This window comes from Colletotrichum lupini, chromosome 1 (assembly GCF_023278565.1).
Source record: "Colletotrichum lupini chromosome 1, complete sequence".
In the NCBI taxonomy this organism is placed as follows: Eukaryota; Fungi; Ascomycota; class Sordariomycetes; order Glomerellales; family Glomerellaceae; genus Colletotrichum; species Colletotrichum lupini.
In genome coordinates this window covers 7,895,240-7,917,412 of record NC_064672.1, presented here as the reverse complement: position 1 = coordinate 7,917,412, position 22,173 = coordinate 7,895,240, and the positions used below count along the sequence as shown (strand labels likewise).

Here is a 22,173-nt window from a genome sequence, read left to right as displayed (position 1 = left end):
TAGAGTAAATAGTATTTCTAATTAATATAAAAAATCCTTATAATATCTTAGAGTATTATAAAGTAATATATAAAGTTATAAGTTTAGAGAGATTCCTTTTTAAAGCTACGATCTTATATAAAAAAAAAAAATTATTAACTTTTTATTATTTTTTAAACTAGAATTAAGTCGTTAGTTATTAAACCTTAGTTAGTAAAGAAAGGAAAAGGTCGTATAAAACTAATTATAACTAAAACTTTAGGTAAAACGACGTATAGAAATATTCTAAAAACACGGCTTTTAATAAGTATTAATATTAAACTAACGATAAAGATTAAAAAGGAATTATTAGTTAAGTAAAAAAAGAAGATCGTTAAGAAGGAGGTAAAGGCTAAGAAAAAGGTTAAAAACGATAAAAACGATAAAAAAGACGAGATTATAATAATTTAATAAGAAGATAAAGTTTATAATAATAAATAACTTAGTATATTATAAGGATAGAAACGAGCATTCTCGTTAGTAAATAGTTTAAAATAAACTATAATTATATTTATAATTCCTCTTCGTCCTTAGTATCGCTCGTAATTACGAAGCTATTTAATATTCTAAGATTAATTCTAAAGTCTTCTAATCTCTACTTAACTTATATAATACCGCCCTATAGTTTACTAAGTAAAGTAACTTCTAGTTAGAACTTATTACGTATATACTATTTTAGATAAATACGAAGATATTAATACGCTTTAAAATAAAAATAATTAGCCTTACTAAACTTCGTACTTTTAACTAATATAGTTAGGGAGCCCTTAATAATTAAAGTACAAATTTATAAAATAGCTTAAAGAAGATATGCGTCTAAATTATTACTATTTTAAATAGTATTTAATAGTTATTAAACTTAGTCTTAGTTAATTAGCTATATAAAGTCTTATATAGTTCGTAACGTAAGTTAATAATATAGTTACTATAGCTAATTAGAAATAATATAAGGGCGACCTTTTTAATAACGAATTCGATAAGAGTTCTAAATTTATATGAAGTTAATAAAATTAGAACGAATTAGTAGTATATACGTAAATAGAAGTATAATCTAGTTAAAGAGTATATTTATATAGAATAGCCCTTAGAACTTAAGTAGTTAGAAGTATTCTTATAAACGTAAATATACTTATATATATTAAGATATATATTACTTACCCGCTAATATACTAATCTATTTTAATAAAGACGATTTTATTAACTCTTAATCTTAACGTTATAAATACTTTTACTAAAGATTTAATAATTATAGAATATAATTAGACTTTTTATTATTAAATAGTATTATAAAAAGTAGTAATAAATACTAAATATAAGAACGGTTTCTTTCCCTTGGTCTAAACGAACTCGTAATAATATAAATCCCTATTATTAAATAATAATAAGATATTATATAAGTATATTCCGGGACGTATAAGTAAAAACCCCTATATAGAACTATATAATAAACCGCGAATAAGTATTAATACTAGCATAGATCTTAAATCTAAATAGTAAAAGCTTATTATACGTATTTAAAGACTAAATATAATTTAGTCTAGGAGTTATAAACCCTTTATAATAGTACCTTATCTTACTTAACTAATCTTAAACTTATTATAAAAAGGTTTTATAATATATAAAGTATAGTTTATCTTAGTTAATAATATAAGCTTATTAGTAAACTTATATATAAAAATACTCTTTACCGTACCCTTTAGTACGGTAAGTAACCTCTAGTATACTAAAAAAGAACTCTTCTAATTATTATTATATAATTATAAGCTATTTTAGTATTTATTATTATTAAAGCTAATTTTATTAACGAAGTATTAATAATCCTATAGCCATAATTATAAATCCTTTAGATTAAAGTTAAAAAAGGATATCTTTATTATTTAAGCATTATTAGAAGAATAATTCTTAAATACGAATTAATAAATCCTTAGAAAAGACCGTACGCTCTTCTTATTATAAGTCCTATTTCGTAAATTAACGTTTAAAAGTTCGCTTTATAATTCTAGTATTAGAAACTATAAAGATATATATAATAATTATATTATAAGTCTAATTACTCTCTAACTTTATAATAATTATCGTTTAATATGATAAAAGATTAATACGCAGTCGTACTATTTTAAGAAAGTAATAATATATAAAATAAGAAACTAAAAAATAAATTTTAAGTAAGGGGTAAATGTTTATATATAATTATAGTAATATATAGGGGTATCCTTTTATTTACTAGGTTTTATAAGTATATATATAGAAATATAGACGCTTATAGGGATCTATAACGCTAAAAAAGATAGAAAAGTATATAACGATAATATACGATAAATAAAAGTTCTATAATTTTATTAAAAACGTTAAACTTTAGGGGGAGCCTTTATACGGTTAGTTATGGCCTCTTACGGGCTAAACTAAGCGTATATACTCTAGCTTATAGTTAATAAGTACCCTACGACTTTATAAGGGCCTTACTACCCGGGTATTAAGCCTAACCGTATTATATTTTAATATATACTTATATAAACTCCTATACTATACTATATAAGAATATTAAATTAATTATTTTTTATTTAGAGTTTATATAAGTTAGTAACGCTCTTTATAATCCTATATACTATTATATATACCCTCTTCGTTATTTTTAGCCTACTTAGCTACTTATTTAAGGGCTTTTATTATTATACAGAGGTATATAGCGGGGATAGTACCTAGAGACTTAAGTAGAGCGCTAATACGGACTTTATTACGGCCCTTATAATTATAACCGCGCTTAATAACCTTAGTAAGTATATTACGAACTAATACGAACTATTAATAGATTATAAATAGATATAAAGTAGTATAAGGTAATATACGAATAATAACGGGAGGCGTAACGAGCGTATACTTATATATAGTAAATATATAGTTATAACTAGAGTAGCCCTTATTTATAAAAGTAACGTAATTAATAAAAATGCCTTTACTAGCCTTATAACGGGCGCACGACTCGGCACTAATCTTAGCGTTACTATATATAGTCGTCTAAATAGTATTAATAACCTAAGTATAAGTTATAGTAATATCCGGGGGTATATAATAGCTATTTTTAATAATCTTAGGGTTAAGCTTAATTTAATACTAAGGCTAGATTATATAGGTTAGTATAGTAATATTAAATAGTATAGGGTAGTATATACTAACCTATATAATACTAAGGTTATAGATCTAGTAAAAAGTCTTTAAAAAAGAAAATAAAGAGCCTATAAATAATATAAGAATCCGTATAATAAGGAAGCTATTATATAGAGGTATACGTATTAATAAAGAAGTAAGAGGTTATTTTATAAGACGTAAGGTCGTTAGGGTACTACGTAAGTTAGTATACGGGGACTATTAGGAGCTATATACCCTTAATACGGGTTAGAATATTATATTAAGCGCTTATTATAAGTATTATATAATATACGCAATTATTAAGAAAGGGAGTGTCCTATACGAAATTGTTAGTATATATATATAAATAGTTAATACTAAAGAAAAAAGTAAATAAAAAGAATTAAATTATAAATAGGTATATATACATAATTACACTTATAATTACGCATATATTAGCCTAAGAAGAAGCATAATTACTAATTAATAAAAATTGCACTAATAATTACGCATAAAACTGCCTAATTATACCTAATTAATATTTCTAATTAGCAAATTGCGAATATTATACTTATAATTACGTATATAATTAGGTAATAGTAATAAGAATAAAGTAAAAAAGGGTATAAAGTATAATAAAGTAAAATATAATCGCTAATAAGTAATTATAGGGGCGTAAGTAGATTACTTATCTTACCTAAGGAATATTAAGTTAGTTAAAAAGAAAAGGAAATTAATTAGTAATAGAAATTAGTAAGGAGGATATGCCCCCTAGCTACTCTACTTTCGCTAGGTAGCATAACTACCCTTATATAACTACTATTACCTACGGTCATAAGCAATTCCTTATAATAATATACGGGATTTATTATAATATTTATTTATATATATAAGAAAGTCGCGTTATTAATGCCTAAAATTTACGGTGGCCGTAGGTCTATTAGAAAGAACGGTTTTAGCAGAGTGCCTCTTGCAGTCTGCCGTAGCCAGTCCCGAAATCGCAGAGATCGGCGCCCCCGCCGTAACCCCCACCAAGGGCAGTCAAGGGAGCTCAGAGATCGTCAACAACACATGTCCCAATCCGAGTTGGCTCCCCTCCCGATGAGCATCTGACTTGACGCCCCTCGTACGATATCTTCTTCGAGATGGCTTGAACCGGATGCGCTCCGGCGAGGCAACAGAAAGGCGGACAGATGATCTCCTATTTCCAGGGCCAGCTCAAGTCCAGGGAGAAGAACAGCGATGACATCACCGTCGTATCTGGTTTGGCCATTACGCTATTTGTTTGTCCCGACGAACTGCCCAGAGATGAAGCGAACGCAGCACCGATGAGGCTACCAAATAGGGCCTCATATCGGCCCGTGATAGTGTTTCTAGTGTGGTCCATCTTGGGATATCTGTTTTCGCATTAATGAATTCATTCACGCCAAAGGTTTCCGTCGTGTGCTATCATTAATATTAAGAGGGTTTTCTAGGATTGCCTACACCCTCCGTGTCAAGCCTTTCGTCGCCGCCAACATCAACAACTCAGACACAACTGACCTCCCTACTTTCTTACCGCCAGCATCGTGCGATTCGTTCTCTGCCGTCGCCGGAGCTGTCGAACCGGTAAAGATTCCATGCCTCCTCTAGAATTCCGTCCGTGAATTTCTCCAAGTCACATCTCGCCAACCCGGCGGTCAGCTATATCCAGTCCATCACAATCCAGATGCTTGACTGAAGCTAAAGTTACATCCATCTTCTCTGCCAAAGACGTAATTGAATCCCTTGGTAGAGACAAGAAGGGGCGGCGATGATGGTGACGCCAAAGGCGCCTTTTGTTCTTGAGCCGATGGCACATCTTGCTTGTAGCACCGTGCTTGGGGCTTCTTTGTTGAGATTTTTTGGACAGCAGGTGCAGCTCTCTTCAGTCTCGGCTGTGTATCGGGTTCTCTCTCATTCCATTTGCATGCCAGGACCTTGAACCGGACCTTTTCGGGGTGTGCATGCCTGCTGTTCTTGCTTTGGGTGGCGTAGAGGATGAACCTCTTCTGCAGCCAGGATATGGTGTCGACTACTCTAGACTTGACATCCCAGTGATCCTCGTCGGGTTCGTGAAAAACTCTGCCCTGACATTTGAAACCATGTGTTACAGCCTTCGCCGATGGATTCGCGCTCCGGGGTTCGATCTCTCTCTTTGTGCTGTTGGTTACTTTCAATGTCTTGATCATCTCAGTAACCCGGTTCGGCGATAAACGGACGTCGTCAGTATCTTCCTTTGTACCTGTACAGATCTTTAGTCAGCATGACTCTCACTCTCAATCAATGGAACAGTCCTACGCTTCTTAGACGGCTCAAGGATAGAGTTCTGGGGTCTGATATCGAACGACGGGGCAGCGGCTTGGTTCGAGGTAGTGATCTGGGCCGGAATGACTTCTAGGGAGTCAATGCTTTTGTCCTTCTGAACTATTAGATAGTCAATGAAGTAGAATGTTTCTAGGTTGGGCAGATACTGAGCGAGAAATTCGTAGAGGTGGACAGGGTAGACTTTGGTGGCGAGGCCGGAGGAGCGGGTGCCGCAATGACCGCACCGAAAGCCGCCAACACTAGTTTCCCACGCGTGACAGTAGGGGATGGCGACGTGGCGGATATTGGCAAGTTCGTTGCATTTGATGGACTGCGAGATGCGACACCAACTTCGAAAGTCATCTGCGGACAGGTACTCAAGGCACACAATGTCAAAAGAGCCGCCAAGCGAGACGACGCGGTCGCCCTTCAGCTTTAAGCCACCAGGTGCACTCGTCAGGCGTCGAACGACCTTGGCGGACTCGAAGCAAGTAGCGGAAAGCTTCTTGAGGACTTGATTGGTAGAGACGTAGTTGGAGATGTTGGCTTGGGGCGTCGGGTATCGGGGCTCCAGTATGGCGGGCCAGACCCTCGTAGGTACACTCTCTTGAGCAAAGTCGAGAAGAACATCGTCTTCGTCCTTGGTATCTTGGTCACCGAGTGACCCTGGCGGCATTGGAGAGGGGTAATGGGTGATGCGAGCTGCAGTCCTCAGGCGTAGAAAGTGCATGCCTGGTTCGAAAATGGCATCCTCCCAGATCTGCTCTCGGATTTCGGGCGGCAAACGCGAGAAGCAAGTGAAGGAGCGAGCGGACGCCGGAATATCAAACTTGACTGGTGATGACATTGTGAAAGTATTCTGCTTCTGCTCTCTTGATTGTCGGTATCCAAAGCGAGCGGATTGAGAGACCGATGGGGAACTAGCGATGGTGGATGGTTCCATGAGATGGGGTAGTGAGGATGCTGTTGTGTCTGATGGAGATATTAGTGGAAGAATGTTGTCTGCTGGAGAGAGGCGGTTAGATAGGCGACACGCCCTCTTGGCAGGCGGTAGTGGGATGGGCCATTCCATTTTGTGGCGGCGGGCAGTGAATCACGCACTCGGGCGAAGGTTCCGAGATGCTCTTGACTTGACTTGGGGTGAAAGTCGGAAAGTATTGAAGAAAGTGACGGCGAGAGAAGAGTACGAGGTAAGGGTGATGTTGGTGCGTACCTAGGTACCTGAAAGAACGTACCTTAAGGTAGTAGGAGGAGCTCCCTCACCAGTCACGTGTAGGCTAACAATGAGGTGAGATGAAGGTAGCGATCCAGTTAGCAGTGAATCGGAATAGAAGGTGCAAAGGACTTTAGGGCAATTGATTTTCATGTTGAAGGTTGGTAACCCCACTCGACCTACTGCCTTACCTTTGCGGACAACAGAAGGCTGAAGGAAGGAGCGATTAGGATGCTCATGTCAGTAACGATTTAGGAGTTTTGCGACTCCTCTTCATTTTCAGGTGGTTATTTGTACACTCTATCAGGTGCCTTGAGACAGTATTGCGAGTGAGTTCGTTCCATTTTCGAATTTGAGGTACATACTCGTGCGAGATTTGCCATCATTCACAAGGAATCAACAGGTCTTTGGTCGTTCGTGAGTTTCGTAATTTACGTCAAGTTAAGAGAACACAGTGAAGTAAACTTGGACAAGAATGCAGTTCCTTCAGTAGGAATGAACAAAGAGGCGCTCGGTACCAACATGAGTGTATTGATTAGACCATTGAGTACATTCAGTTACTCAAGGAGACATAAGGAGGTTGAAGGAGGCGACCGTGGCTGGTGTAAGGTAGCTGGAGGCATCAAAATTCGGAGCCGACTCGGACCTGTGAGGTACGTACCCTCCCCAGAACCCACCCGACGTACCTGTGCCCAGCAGAGGTGCCTTCCACGTAAGGTACCTTGTAATACCCCAAGACCCTGAAAGCTTCCGGAAGCTTACCATCAGACGACGAAAAGCCTCCGACTGAACCAAGCTTGCAAAACTTCCGATACCTTCCTATCCATTTCATCCGCAGCTATGCCGTAAAACTCAGTCAAAGCATACATCGCTGCATCGACCAGTATGGCCTTCGCGACCCACCCGAACCAGAAGCGGTCTGCCTGCGAGCGATGCCGCCGCCAAAAGCTCCGATGCTCCCGCCAAGACGACGAGAACGGGACACGCTGCACGCGGTGCGTAGAGCGGGGCATGGATTGCGTCGCCGGTCACCAGCGCCGCATTGGAAGACCGTCAAGACGCATGACCTTGGACCACGCGATGCCGAAGCGTCTACCAGAGGTTTCTGTCCCTTCCACCAACACAGACGGTGACCAACGACCGGCCTACTCTGTGACCCATGATAGCCTGCCCGGTAACTCGCCACTAGACCCCTCAACGAGCACGACGGCGTTGGGGCACGGAACCACCACTGAAACGACTATCTCTTTGGACTACCATCTGGATGACTTTCCCTGGAATATGTCCCTCGATCCTCAGTTGGACAGCTCCATCTCCGTCCAGATGGCAGAAGAGGAGATGGGGCGCATAACCAGCACACCTCAGATCGCAGACCCGGCAACTCAGAACGAAGCTTTCGTCAAAATCTCAAAGATCAACGTCGATCTTCATTCCTATCTGTCAAGTATTGAGATTAACAGACCGCATCTCGACTTTTGCTCCTTCACCCACCCATCCTCAATCCTCAGCGTCAGCGGTCGCACCATGCCGGAGCTCGTCCTCGTCGCCTTCCAGGACTTTGTCGGCATTCTGACAGGCCTGAACGAAATGGCTAGCATTCATCGAAGTGCGTCGCCAACGACTAATACTTCAGCCGCTCGACCAGCACTGGCAGAGGGTGAATTATACTCTGAGTCTGGCTCATTGAACCCCTTGCTACTCGTGCGCGGCAGAGCATCTTCGCCGCTCGCTCTCCAAGCCGCTGTCCCCAGCACCAACGTCCTCGACCAGCCGCTAGTTCTCATCATTACTAGCTGCTACGTACAAATCATCGCAATCTTTGAGGAGATATTCGTCCAGATACACAAGAGACTAGAGGCAATCGCTTGGGACCCAATTCAGCCGATCGAAGGGATCAAGTTTGGCGCCTTTCCAATAGAAGATGCCCATCTTCAAGGTGTCATTTTCTCCCAGATTGTCGAAAGTCTACTGGAAAAAGCTAATCGATTTCTCGGCGTCCATCAACCCATGGAATCCCCGTCAGGGACCGTCATGTCATCGAGACTTTTGTCCCCTATTCAGTCTGATCTTCTCCATGGCCAGCTCGAATCCAAGGACCAAGCCTCCGTACCAAGGTCTGTTGGGCTCAAGATTGCTATTCAACGCTTGCGATCGACTTTGGAGGCAGCAGCATGATTACAAGCCAAGGATGGGAATGTCTGTATCATGGGAGAAAAAGCGACAATAACGTGATGTCCACCCCATAAGAAGGTAATACGTCAAGCCCTCCACCAGTAAAGAAATCCGCGACCCTTGTAATACCGGCACTCAAGGCCCGCTGCTTAAGTGTCGGATTGGAAGTCCAATTCGACCGCGGCATACAGCCGACTGCGCAGGGGCCAATTGGGGGCCCTATTTACGATTATCGTAGCCAGCCCAACCTACGGTTGGAACCTCCTTTTTACACCTACGACGCAGATATTTATATAGTTTAATTAATCTCTTCGTTAATTACGGTTCGAACTAACTACCTTATAATAGGGATACTAATACTAATTAGTAGTTAAACTCTACTATTATAAATCGGTAAGGTATCTCGCTATATAAAAGAGACGACCTCTTAATACCGCACGGGATAAGAGATTCGTACTAATTAACCTTATAGAAATAGACAAAAAAGGAGGCGATTCTTAAATACCGCACGGAATTAAGTAATTATAGCCCTTTACTACTTACGAGAGGTCGACGTTTATTATATTAAACTACGTTAATTAACGGAACTACTTAAGTAACTAGCCTTTTATTATTACCCCGAGTAGCTTTTTTATTAAACGACTTTTCCGTAGCTAGCCCGCGATTAGAAATTAACTAAGGAAGCTATTTAGAGATTATAAAGAGTACGAGGCTTAGGAGGTTAGAAGTGTACGGAATAGCGGAAATTAGTAACTAGTATAGATCCCGAGACTAATTACTATATCTTCCTATAATAATATAAACGTCTACCGCTACTATTATTAAAAAGAACTACTAAAACCTACCCTTTTTTATTAAATAAAAAAGAGGATCTTAGTAAGTATAATAGCTAGCGATTTAGAAGGGTAGTAGTAATTACTAAAAATAATAAAAACGAGAGTAGTAGCGAGACGGCGAGAGGAAGCGGGAATCTCCTAGACTTTAATAAATTTATTAAGTAGTAAAAGCACGGATTTATTACGACTAGCGCGCGGATTAGATATATCCTCGTTAAGATTAAATACGCTAGTAACTACTAATATAAGTATAAGCTAGAGCACGCCCCTTAGCGAGTTAGGGTAAAAAAAAAGAGGACGAAACCCGATCTTAAATAGAATCCTAATCCCTTATAAGTAAGTAAATATTAACCCGGACTATTAGGGGACGTAGATATATAAAATTATAGATTAGCTTAATAATAAGTAAATTAACGCGGTATTAATCTATTTAACTAAGGTTTATAAGAAAAAGGGGCTATAGGGGTAACCCTTATTTTATAAGATCGTAAACGACCTTAGCTACTAGCTAAATAAATAGTTCGCGAGCGTAAGCCTAGGAATTATAAAAATAGTTAATAAATTCCTTTACGGGCAAGGGGTATTACTAGCGTAATTATAATCGTAAGAGCTATATAAAATACTAATAGTAATAATTATAGAAAAGGAATTCGTACTATAGAACTAAGCATAGGTTAATAGAGCGTATAATCGCTTTAACGAATTTAGAAAAAGGGTAAACGACCTAGATTTCCTCTCTATAATTACTAACGGAAATCTATCGTTATAAAAGGATATACCGGGGCAAAATATAGTGCTAGAAGTATAATAATCGATAATTTTACTTATTTCGATCTATAACTTATTATTATTACTAATGCGAAATTCGGTACCGATTGGCTAATAGGAAAGGAGGTAAACGACCTAAAGTTATTAATAATACGTAGCGACGCAGGGATTGTATATAAATACTAAAAATCTAATAGCGAATACGAGGCAATTTATAGACCTTAAAAAGATCTTCTTAAAAGAGAAATTATATTTTAGGGGGAAGTATAAGGTCTTATAAGAAACCCTAATAATATTTTACGATTATTATAAAAAAGTTAGAATTAGGGAATACTAGTACTATTTAGTAATTAATATCGTACTCATAAGCAAAGCCTTTAATTACTATTATAAAGCGGTACGTAATTTCGATCGAAACGACTTTCTTAGTATAATTAACGTAATCCGAAGCCGCTTCGAGACTTATAATAAAAACTTAGAGCTCCTATCTAAACTACGAGCGATTTCTTTAGTATTTATAGCTAGGATAATAAAGGGTAAATTGCGAGTAGAGATCCTCGAAGAGCTTATTAATCGAATTAATAAGCTAGCGAAAACCTAGCTAAATAAGGGGATAAACGAGCGGAAAGTCGGATATTTTTATACCGTAGTTTAGCATATACTAAAGGTAAAAATCACCCTATATTAAGTACCTAAAAACTACGAGACGCTCTACTCGAGGCTAAAATCTAGCTTTAATATTAAAATAAGAATGCCGCGCTAAACCTATTTCTAAGTATACGACGGCCCTTATTAGTAATATTAGGTTAATCGAACGTATAATAAGAAGGGAAAAGAGGCTAGATATAGTAATCGCTAGTAAGGAGGCCTAGATTTGTTAAATAAATAGAGATTTAACTCGCGGGTAGGGTAATAGAAGAAATAATATTATATTTATAAAAAAGATAAATATTAGTTAAGTAACTACTCCGAGGAAGAGCGTGCTAAATCGTATAAATAGTATAAAAAGTCGAGGGTAGTAAACGGTAAAACTAGCCCTCGTCGGTTTAACTAATTCTTTATTATATATAAGGGCAGATCCGGGGGCACGGAACTTAGTAATAATAGCTAAAGTAGCGGCTTAAAGTATATACCCCCTATAAGAGATTTAAAAAATAAAGAAGATCTTACCCCCTATATTAACGAATTAAATTATAACGAAATCGACGATATTAATTACTCTTTTTTTACCTCGTTAGCCTCTAGAGGATATACGAGGCTAAATAAATAGAGGGTAGCAAAAGCTCTTAATAAGTAGGCTTTTATTTATAAATAGTAAGGGAAGGTCCTTTAAATAATAAATACAGAAGCGGCTAAAAGGGCGAATTTAATAGGGCCGAAGCCTATTCTTTTAACAATTAAGGAAAAGACGCTATCTCTTTTAATATTTAAAAAAAAAGAATATAGTACTAAGCAAATCTAAGGGCAGCTAGAGGGGTCCTTTTTATACTACTTAAATCCTTTAAATACTAAGCTCGTATAAGTATTCTATATAAGCGAAAGGTACGGCCTAGACGATTTCTATAGGATTATTTTAAATACTAGGGTATTATAATAGTTAACCGGAGGAAAAGGGTAATTCTAAGCACTATAAAAAATCGCGCTAATAATACTTAATACGTTAACGGTAGGTATTACGAGGATTAGTTTCGGCCTAAGTAAGGAAATCGTCGCCCTAGGTATAGTAAAAGTAGAGATATACTTCGGAACGATAACTTTCTATATTTTACCCGTTAATACCCTATTTCTCCTATATTTAAAAGATATAAATCGACTAAGTATTATATTTAATAATATAAAGAATAGAATCTCTAGTAGTAAGTACTTCGAAATAGTCGAACGACGATAGGAGTATATGTTTATAAAGCTTACTAACGATACGAAGTTAATTAATTACTTAACGGAAAGTGAGCTTAGAAAACTATACTAGAGATTCGGGTACCCGTTAGTTACGAGGCTATATAACCTCTTAAAGTAATTAAGTAATAATAATATTAAAATAGGGGCGCTAGAGTAGTTAATAAAAGTATGCTATTAATACTAAATAAATACGTAGAGCCTACGTAAATTTAAGTTTAAATTGCGTAATAAGCTTAACTTTAACTAGGAAATAGTCGTCGATATTTTCTATTTAAATAGTCGGCTAGTACTATATATAATTAACGTAGCTATATCTTTTTAAGTAGGGCAATTCCTCCGGGATCTATAAATAAAGATAGTATGGGCAGCCCTACGAAAAAGCTAAATTAATATATACTAAGGACCGCTAGATAGTATTAGAACCGACGCTAGTACTAGTTTTAAGTCGGTAGAATTTAGGGATAATACGATAGCCTATAGTATCTAGCTAAAAGTCGTACCCGTTAAAGCGTACTATAGTATTAAAAAGGTAGAAAGGGCATACTAGTAGTTAAAAAGGGCGTTTAAAATTATTAAAGAGGTAAATCCGGATTTTACTAACGACGAATACCTCTAAATAGTACTTAAATACTATAATAATACTATAGGGCCTAACGGACTTATACTAATGCTATTAGTATTTAGAGCATATTTAAGAACGACCTTAGCCTTGCTACTGTTACTAAGCGTAAGCTAATAAGCCCGAGTAATTAAAAAAGTAATATAGGTATTACATAAGGTAAGTATAAGAAGGTAAGTTAACGAAGTAATTACTGCGCACAATAGGCCCGATATAGGGGATAATCTAAATATATTACTAAATTTAGATATACGAGTATAGTGCGAAATTACTTAATAATAGACTAGGCTATATAAGTTAATTTCCGTTAACGAGCGCTCTTATATAGTTATAAGAGATCGTAACTAGCTACTTAAAGTATTAATTATAGTAGTTAAACCGTACTATATAGATCTTAACGAGGTGATTTTTAATTTATAAAAAGAAGAAGAGCTAGGGGAAACTATATAACCCGCGGTAGAGGTATAGGAAATTATCCTTAACAAAATCGTCGTAGTAGTACTAATAGACGACGAGGAAGAGGAAATTGCTAAAAGGGTACTAATACTACTAATAAGACGTCGTAAAAAACTATAACGGTAAGCCCTAACGCGGTAATTTGTTACTAGCGACGAGGTAATTAATACCTTTTATATAGTAAAAGAGAAAGCCGATTTCGAGCTAACGGTTAAACTACGTAAAAAAAGCGTAATTATAACTACTAAAAAGCCGTATAAGGGATTAGATCTTATTCAAATAAACACTCTTTATAATCGAGAGGTCTATTAATTTATCCTATATAACCTAAAAAAACATACAAACCTCCGCATATTTAAATTACGAATAATTCGTAAGATTAAAAAGAAAAGAACACTCTAACTATACGAGAAGTCTAGATACGTAATTTAGGGGTATAATAATATTAAAAAAGTAACGCTACTTATATAATCGCTTACTATATAGCGCTATAGCTAACGATTAATAATAGTACTAATAATATCGCTACGGAAGAAGGGATACGAGATTTAGAGCCGTAATATTACCTAGGCCTATACCTAATCGGCCATAGGGCTCATAAGGAAAATCCTAGCCTATCTACCGAAGGAAATAGCTAGTAAGTACCTAGAAAGCACGATTATTAAAGTGCTTAAGCTACTATATAGGCTCGCAGATTCGGGTACTTATTAATAGGCTACTTACTATGATTTTTATATTAATTAACTATTAATAGTTACTTCTACGTACGACCCGTACTTACTAATCGTAAAGTACGAAAGTAACTAATTTAGGATCGTTAGAATATAAACTAATAATATATTAGGCCTATTTAATATTAACTTTATAAAGAAGGAGAATAAGGAGCTCTAGAAAGCGGGCTTCGTAACGAAGCTAAAAGAGGTCTTTATAATAAATACCCCCTTAGTATTTAACGGCGGGATTCTTATAATCGAAGGGGAAACCGTCGTTTTTTAATAAAAGGGGTAGGGCGAGAAGATTAACCTCGTCGATCTAAACGTAACTAATATTAAAAAGTAATATAAGGCTAAGCTTATATAAGGGGTATATATTACGAGTATTTATTAGCCTAAAGTAATGTTTAATTACGTTAAGGTAGCGCAGGCTATAGATCTAACTAAACGGGACGTCGAGGTACTTAATAAATAGCTTAAGTAGTAATAAACGAATCTCGATCGAGGTCTCGTTTACTACTTAATCGACCTTACGACTAGTAAGCTCTTTGTCTTTATTAATAGGTTATTTACGAATAATAACGACCTTATTTTATAATTAGGGTATATTATTATCCTAGCTAACGAGAGTATGGGCGAGAGCGAATTTACTATATACGGTAATATAATTTATTACTTATTAATTAAAAGTAAGTAGGTAACGAGAAATATATTAGCGTTAAAAGTTTATAATATAGTTAACAGTATTAACCTCTCCTATATAATTTTAACGACGCTAAAGAAGATTACTAATCGAATTAGCTTTTTACTTATTTTAATAGTTATTTATACCGATTCTTACTCGCTATACGAATACTTTATTAAATTAAGAACGACGAAGGAAAAGAGGCTTATAATCGATATTATAGCCCTTAGGTAATCGTATAAAAGGCGCGAGATACTCGAGATCCGTTAGATTAATAGTAAAAATAACCTCGTAGACGCTTTTACGAAAGTAGTACTAAATAAGGGATTAGAGTAATTCGTAAGTAGTAGAAAAGTTACTATATAAATAGAAGGATAGGTTATATAAAAAGAGTAGAGAAAAGGGGGAAAAGGAGACGACTTAGTAAACGGGCCTAAGGTCGAATTATACCTCTAACTATAGCGGTTAAATTAATAAAAAAAAAAGAAAGTTAGTATCGAATTAGAAGTCTAATTCGACCGCGGTATATAGCCGACTACGTAGGGGCTAATTAGGGGCCTTATTTACGATTATCGTAGCCAGCCTAACCTACGGTTAGAAACCTCCTTTTTACACCTACGACGCAGATATTCATATAGTTCAATTAATCTCTTCGTCAACTACGGTTCGAACCAACTACCCTGTAATAGGGATACCAACATTAAGCAATGCCGAGCATGCCATTGATGCAAATGTACCCTCACTCTATCCTCTCGGCCCACAACGGCGCACCGATCCCGTTGACATCGGCACCGCCCCCCGAATGTGTGCTGCGGAATCATCCAGCTCAACGTTTCAATGGGCGGGTTACTCGGCAGAGACTCCTACCGGCATGCCTCATCCCGTCCACGTCAACACTCGAGCTCAATCGGCATAGTTCATCCGCGCGGCAGATTGCTCCCGTTTGCGCACTCATTCGACCTCAAATCTGCTCACATCGGCACTATCTACTCTACTATACCCTCGGTGGAACCCATAAAAAATCGGTAGATATATACCTGGAGCAGCCCCCCTTCGACAGAACGTCTTGGCACCCGTGCCATGGCTCAAGACCTTCGATATCAGTTGACGGGCTTGTAGGGATAGGCCCCTAGGTACCAGTAGGAAGCTGCGCGCCTACACATTCTTGTCCCCTCCCCCTTTTCAAATCTCTCTTCCGCTAGACCCCCACATCTTCATCTATTCGTGACAAACATTCACACTACCTGCGGCACAGCGGTCTGCTATCCGAATCTATCGTCCGTTGAAATCTCTTCTACGGAGGTAGGAAGCCAGCATCACGCTTGGAAGAGATGGGTACTTGTCAACAGCTCAAGGAACAAACCCTGGCGACAGGATAGCGGGCATCAGCAGCATGCCATCAGTCTGTGACGAGCGCTGAGTTAGGGTCTTCTGGCGCCCTAATCAACGAATACCACTTCGTGGTCTCGACATCTCAACATCACTCCATGAAAGGCCTGGGAGTTGGTAAAGGGGTAAGCCAAGCCGAGCAAGACTTTTCATCACGAATGGCAGTCACTTCACAGAACGAGGCAGGCACGGATAGGGTTGTTTTGAACAGATATACATTGCAAAGCTTGAAAGACGCCCAGCTGCAAAAAAAGGTGCGCTAGACGCTTGTGGTGGTGGTCGACTGAAAAAAGGGTGTTGTGCGTGCAGCGATATATACACCGGGTATAAATCTATTTACATGGTTGTTTGAGAAACGAATCAATGTGCTCAGAGACCTTCTTCCAAGTGGAACAAGGCCTCGTATTTTCTTTCCTCCTGGGTTTTCACCTGTACGCACACACGCACACACACACACACACACTGCATTCTACCAACGCTTAGTGGCGGAGGCGGAAAGAGCGAGCGTGGCGGCGAGCCTTCTTGGCGCAGGCATCGTCAGCAGCGCCGGAGACGGCGGGAGTGGCAGAGGGAGCGGTGGTGGAGGGAGCAGAGGGAGTGGCGGGGGTGGTGCTGTTGGAGCCGGAGCCAGATCCAGAGCCAGAACCAGAGCCAGAGCCGGAGCCGTAGAGGGCAGGGCCAGGGATGGTGTAGCTGGAGATGGTGGCGTAGGGGTTGAACTGGATACCGGCGTCGGTGTTCTTGTACAGCGCAGTGCCGAGGGTTCCCTCGGGGTTGGCGGTGCCGGAGCCAGTGATCTTGACGTTGACGCACTGGGGGTAGTTCTGGGCACCGTTCAGGGAGCCAGCACCGTGCATGGCAATGATCTCGTGGCGGAGAACGTAGTTGCCGGCGGCGAGGTCGGAGGGGATGGTGGTGGTCCAGGTGTTGTTGTTGGCAATGAGCTTGGTGGCAGCCCACTCCTGGGTGGCGATATCAATGCCAGACTCGTCAATCTTGACCCACTTGAGGGTGGTCTTGTCGACGGAGGCCCAGTCGTCACCGTCGACCTTTGCGGCGTAGGTGAGGACGGGACCAAAGTGAGACTCGGGCCAGGCGGACCACTCGAAGTCGACGGTGCCACCGGCAGCGACGGTGGAGGCGACGGCGCCAGGAGCACCGTTCTTGTGGCAGTTGATGTCGGCGGAGGCGTAGCCGGTGCCGTCGACAAAGCCGTTGTCGAGGTTCTCGGCGGACCAGGCAGAGATGGAGGGGGGAGTGCCGCCGTTCTGCTTGAGGTAGTAGTAGTCGAGCTTGTAGCCGGCCTCGTAGGCGCCGTCGAACTTGAAGCCGGTGACGGTGCCGTGGGCGAGAGCGCTAGCGGCGAAGGCGCCGACGAGGGCGATGGTGGACTTGACGGAAGACATTTTTTGAAAAGGTCGGGGTTGTTGGGATGGTCCTGTGGGAAAAAAGAAGGAGGAAGGGTTGGGAAGAGAATGAATGAGCTTGAATTCGTTGGATGTAAGAGTTTTTGCAAAAGAATGTCCCAGCTTCACACAGTGAAGAACTGACGGTTGACGGTTTGGAAAAAGAATGAAGTGGTGAAAGAACCAAAGAATGTGTGCGACCTGCAATGTTGGATGAAGAACCAAGAGGGAAAAGATATCAAACAAAGCGAGGACATCGTCGTGTTATTTATCCCACCGGGAGGCTCTTGTGTAAGATGCCAAGCAAGCAAACCCCCCTTTCGTCCTTTTCCAGCTCTCAACTATTCCCAACCTGGTCGAGTCCAGTTCCTTCTTGCCAAGATAGTCCTACAAGCGCCTGATAGCTGAGCCGCCCCCTCAACCCTACTTCGTAGTGAAGTGGGAGCAGGGCCGGGTGGAGATGGCAGAAACTTCATAAGACCGAAACACCAATATGCAAACCAGAGTGGTGGAATTTTGGGGGGGGTGGCACCCGTCGTGGCCGGGGAGAGGAGACCAACAGGTCCAACAGCGTCACAGCAGCCGGATGTGCTCCGATTTGGAAGGGATACCGGTCTAGGAAAGATGAGATGGACCGTTCCACTAGGAGGCGTAGGCGCTCAGTTTCGTAACGTCAGCCGTTGGGTTGTCTGGGCGCTCTGCCGTCCTCTCCCATGTTCAAAGCCTTGCAAGTTGATAGCCATGATCTGGCCCAGGGGCTCAAGCTGGGATCATGGCTGGGGTTGTGCGGCGCAAGGAAGGTGATGGCCATGATGGAGTCACCTGGGTATGCATGCTGTGCTGCTTGGGCCAGTATTGAATACATACCCAATGCCCAGTCCCAATAGTTTACTCATCATCAGCAAGAAGCCCTGGCGAACACGACTCTTTCGCCTAGAAACGGTGCGTGAGAGAAGCAGGGGATCCCGTCATAGTCATGGATCCCCCCCTTGCCATGGTAGCCGAGAGGCACTACTTGTCAGCAAGCACGCAACTTGCAAGCGAGTTGCCAGAATTTGCCAGACTTGCCAGACTTGCCAGAGTGAGAACTTGAAAGGACTCTATTCGACTTAGTCATGGGGCAGAGTTACCACGTTGAGAGGGTGGCCGGCGGGAACTGTACAAATACGGCGCAGCACGGGCGCACCGGAATCTCAGACGTAGCGCCGGGCTTGAAACAGACCCTCCTGCCGCCCTTAATATGGGAAGGTAAATCATAGGAGGATCGGATGCGCGTTACCCAAAAGCCACCACACTCTCCACCCAGACCTTGTCTTATTGCCAGTAACTTGTCTTGCTCTTGCAAGTTGACTTGCATCATACGGATACGCTCAACGATATCGTGATTCGTACTATCAGTGCGCAGTCTAAGTGGTTCGGAGCCGAAGATGATGACTAGAGGGGCTAGTGGTGACGACTGTTCGGATACGCCCCATCTTCGCGAGAGGAACCTGCAAATATGCATATCCCCATAGCTCCATTCTTGAGTGAGTGTCAAAGATGACCGTAAGACATAGTCCGAGTGCCGATGTTCGCCAGTGATGCATACTCTCCCGTTAGCCTCTCTCTCTCTCTCTCCTCTTATCCATATACTCATTCTCGACTCCTCGAGTGTCGCATTTCTGCGAGTCTGTAACTCTCTGTCAGCAAAACTGCCAGTGAGTTGTGCAAGTGCCTCGGTCTCGCACTTCTCCGCATGGTCTGAATAATTAAGGTGTGGTTCCTAGTGCCATATTCCCCTGAGTATCGATCCACATTTCTCGCTGGCGCCCACGTTTTTTTTGTCTTTTCCGATTGAATTTTTCTTTGCCTCGTTAGGTCCTACTTCCCGCCGTCCGGTCTGCCCCCTTTCACTATGGAGTATGGATCCCGTCGTGGCGCGCTGCTGAGCCTACTGGGCCGCTGGCCTGTCGCATAGTGAGTGAATCTCGTTTCGGGCATTCCCATGCGTCGATCCGCGTAGTCGAGATGAACTCGCCAAGACAACTGCCGCCAGACCGTTTCTTCTTTAATGCGCCGAGCCTCTAGGTCATTGGCGATTCCGTCTCGTTCCACGGTTCTACGGGTTCGTTTACTTATCAGTCAATCATCAGTCTGATTCTTTCCAACTCGTCGTCTGTGGGCACTTTCGATGAAACGGCGCCCGCATACCTGTCAGCGATGTCGCACCTTTGTCAACTTGTCGACCGTCAAGCGACTTGCCGACCAAATCTTCAAGCCTCTTGGAGTCAAAGCCGGAATAGACCATCTTAGTCTCTGACTCAACTTCGCACTTTCAAGACTCTTGGGCGCATGCCGTAACCGCTGTTCTCGTCCGTGACCGTCGAGTCTTGCCCTCTTCCCCTTGTTCCGGCGTGATCCATGAGCTGCACTTCACAGCGTCGCGCCGAGACGGCGTTGCGGCGCGTGATTCCTGTACAAGGCCGCATTCGACAGGGCTGGTCGCCAAACGGTCGCCGCGTCACGAATCGTGATCCTAGCCTCAACCTTGATTGGGTTAGTGTTTGTTTGAGATAGACTTTGATGGTCGTCAAGCCCCATCCCCTGACAGCGCTCTCTAAAACCGCTGCATATCAGAACTTCTGCTCGATATGACGACAACAGCGTTGAACACCAATTAATGTCTGCAGGCTGTGAGTTGCAAGCGGTGCAGGGGATATCTCTGCTCGGTATAGGCACCCGGTGTCTCATGGCAGATCGATTGCGTTAATGGCCCCCTTTCGTGCCCCTCTCGTCGACTCTTAATCCCGGCTGAGCATGTCAGCAGAGTTGTTTGCGGCAAAACTCTCGATTGAATCATTCTTTGGCCAAGCTTTTTGTTGCGTTCGATGAAGAAACTCTCTTTAAGAGAACTGTTTTACAAAAATGCCTGGATGGCTTCCCAGAACGCTGCAGGGCTCTCCCACATGGGAAGATGACCGGCGCTTGGCACAATCTTCAACTCGGCACCGCTGTCGCCCAACGCACCCTTGAAGCCCTCCATTGCCTTGACCAGCGCACCTTTGGCGTCGCCATCACCCACGACCAGCAAGCCGGGAACTTGGCAAGAACCAAGCTCTGGCTTCAGATCATAGTCCGACAGCGCTTGGCAGCTATATCTGAAGCCTTCTACGTTGTTTGCTGCGACTATTTCCGTCATGTCTTTTACCACGTCCTCCTTCTCCAACGTGGCCGGATGGAACCACCGAACTACCGTCTGCTCGGCCAGCTTTGCGATTCCGGCTCCGCTATTCTCCTCTGCAACCGCGATGCGATCCTTCCAGGCCTGGGTGTTAGCCGCACTCGACGTCACGTTGAAATCGCAGGCGATAAACTTCTTCAGTCTATTGGGGTACCTGAGCGCAAAGTTGGTTGTTGTTGCGCCTCCCATCGACACTCCGATGAGAGCGTGCAGCTTGGGGATGCGAAGTGCATCAAGAACACTGCGCAGATCAGAGGCAAGCAAGTCCAGAGTTGCCGGCACAGGCGGGCCCGGGATGGCGTGTCGGCCCCGTGTGTCGTACCGCAGAATGCGCAAGTCGGGGCGCTGCTCCTTCAAGATCTTCACGACTGGATCCCACATGTGCATAGACGTCAGCAGAGAATTGCAGAATGCTACGGTAGGTGCCTTGGGCGAAGGGTTGCCTTCCAGCTTGTAAGGGATCGAAAGTTGATCTTCGGCTGTGATGTACGAGTCGATGACCTCGTCCTTTCCGGGAACAGTAGTGGTCTTGCCATCCGGGGCTGTAAAGGTGGAAGCCGTGGCTGGCAGCTTGGCCAAATTCTCCAGGTCGCGAGAGGCGGGACCAAAGACGTAGAAGAGAGAGTAGGTACGGCGGTTCATGCCTTCGACCTTCTTAACCATCTCTGCAGCCCAAGGAGTAGCCGTAGAGGCCTTGTGTTCGGGGCCGCCCAAGCCATTTGTACGGGCGTAGTCATGGAGTACGAAGAAGGTAGTGTTGCTGCCCACGCCGTCGCCAATGGAGGAAATCTTGAAGAGACGGGTCCTCAACCAACCGGGAACCTTGGACAGCATCGGAATATGTTCTTCGGCGTACCACTTCTTGAACTCGGCCTCGTCTGACTCGTCCTTGAGAGTGGTCTCAATGGCCACGAGCTCGATGCCCTCGGCTTCTTCGTCGGAAAGCTGCTCAATGGGGATGAACAGAGGGGCCTTTTGCTCAATGACCAAGTCGAAGAAGTATCTGGTGACGGCCACCTGGCCAATGGTTTCAGCCTCACGAGCAGATCTGTTTGCTCGGAGCGTGGTGTATGTGGGTGTCTCGAGGTGGGACATGTCCGTCACATCGTAGGAGGCGAGGTAGGTCGGCTCCTTGCCGTCGTTGGCGCGGTAGCGCAGGCCGTTGGTGAAGATTTGGGGGAGACGCAGGCGGGTTGGGCCGTGCTCGTTGTTGTACCACTCGTGGAACTGCTCGATAGCCAGTTCAGGCTTCGGCTGCATAGTAACGTAGAGCATTCCGGGGGGCGCCATGGTGAACACTTGACTCAATTGGTGTTGTCTGAGGTGTA

The 22,173-nt window shown here is 42.0% G+C and overlaps 5 protein-coding genes across 5 annotated transcripts; 1 reads left to right on the top strand and 4 right to left on the bottom strand.

Annotated features, from left to right (window-relative positions):
* Nucleotides 1-4,841: 4,841 nt before the first annotated feature.
* Nucleotides 4,842-6,541, bottom strand: CLUP02_02284 (uncharacterized protein; the record flags this gene model as incomplete). Its single annotated transcript, XM_049281316.1, has 2 exons — nucleotides 4,842-5,407; nucleotides 5,464-6,541. 2 exons carry the CDS (start codon nucleotides 6,539-6,541, stop codon nucleotides 4,842-4,844), a joined length of 1,644 nt encoding a protein of 547 aa, XP_049137273.1.
* Nucleotides 6,542-7,567: 1,026 nt separating this feature from the next.
* On the top strand, nucleotides 7,568-8,857 carry CLUP02_02283 (uncharacterized protein; the record flags this gene model as incomplete). The annotated part of the gene is made up of 1 exon (XM_049281315.1): nucleotides 7,568-8,857. The coding sequence occupies one exon, from the start codon at nucleotides 7,568-7,570 to the stop codon at nucleotides 8,855-8,857; it is 1,290 nt and encodes a 429-aa protein (XP_049137272.1).
* A 7,841-nt stretch (nucleotides 8,858-16,698) lies between these two features.
* On the bottom strand, nucleotides 16,699-17,625 carry CLUP02_02282 (glycosyl hydrolase family 61; the record flags this gene model as incomplete). Its single annotated transcript, XM_049281314.1, has 1 exon — nucleotides 16,699-17,625. One exon carries the CDS (start codon nucleotides 17,623-17,625, stop codon nucleotides 16,699-16,701), a length of 927 nt encoding a protein of 308 aa, XP_049137271.1.
* A 673-nt stretch (nucleotides 17,626-18,298) lies between these two features.
* CLUP02_02281 (uncharacterized protein) lies at nucleotides 18,299-18,490 on the bottom strand (the record flags this gene model as incomplete). Its single annotated transcript, XM_049281313.1, has 1 exon — nucleotides 18,299-18,490. One exon carries the CDS (start codon nucleotides 18,488-18,490, stop codon nucleotides 18,299-18,301), a length of 192 nt encoding a protein of 63 aa, XP_049137270.1.
* A 2,031-nt stretch (nucleotides 18,491-20,521) lies between these two features.
* CLUP02_02280 (uncharacterized protein) lies at nucleotides 20,522-22,135 on the bottom strand (the record flags this gene model as incomplete). The annotated part of the gene is made up of 1 exon (XM_049281312.1): nucleotides 20,522-22,135. One exon carries the CDS (start codon nucleotides 22,133-22,135, stop codon nucleotides 20,522-20,524), a length of 1,614 nt encoding a protein of 537 aa, XP_049137269.1.
* Nucleotides 22,136-22,173: the final 38 nt, after the last annotated feature.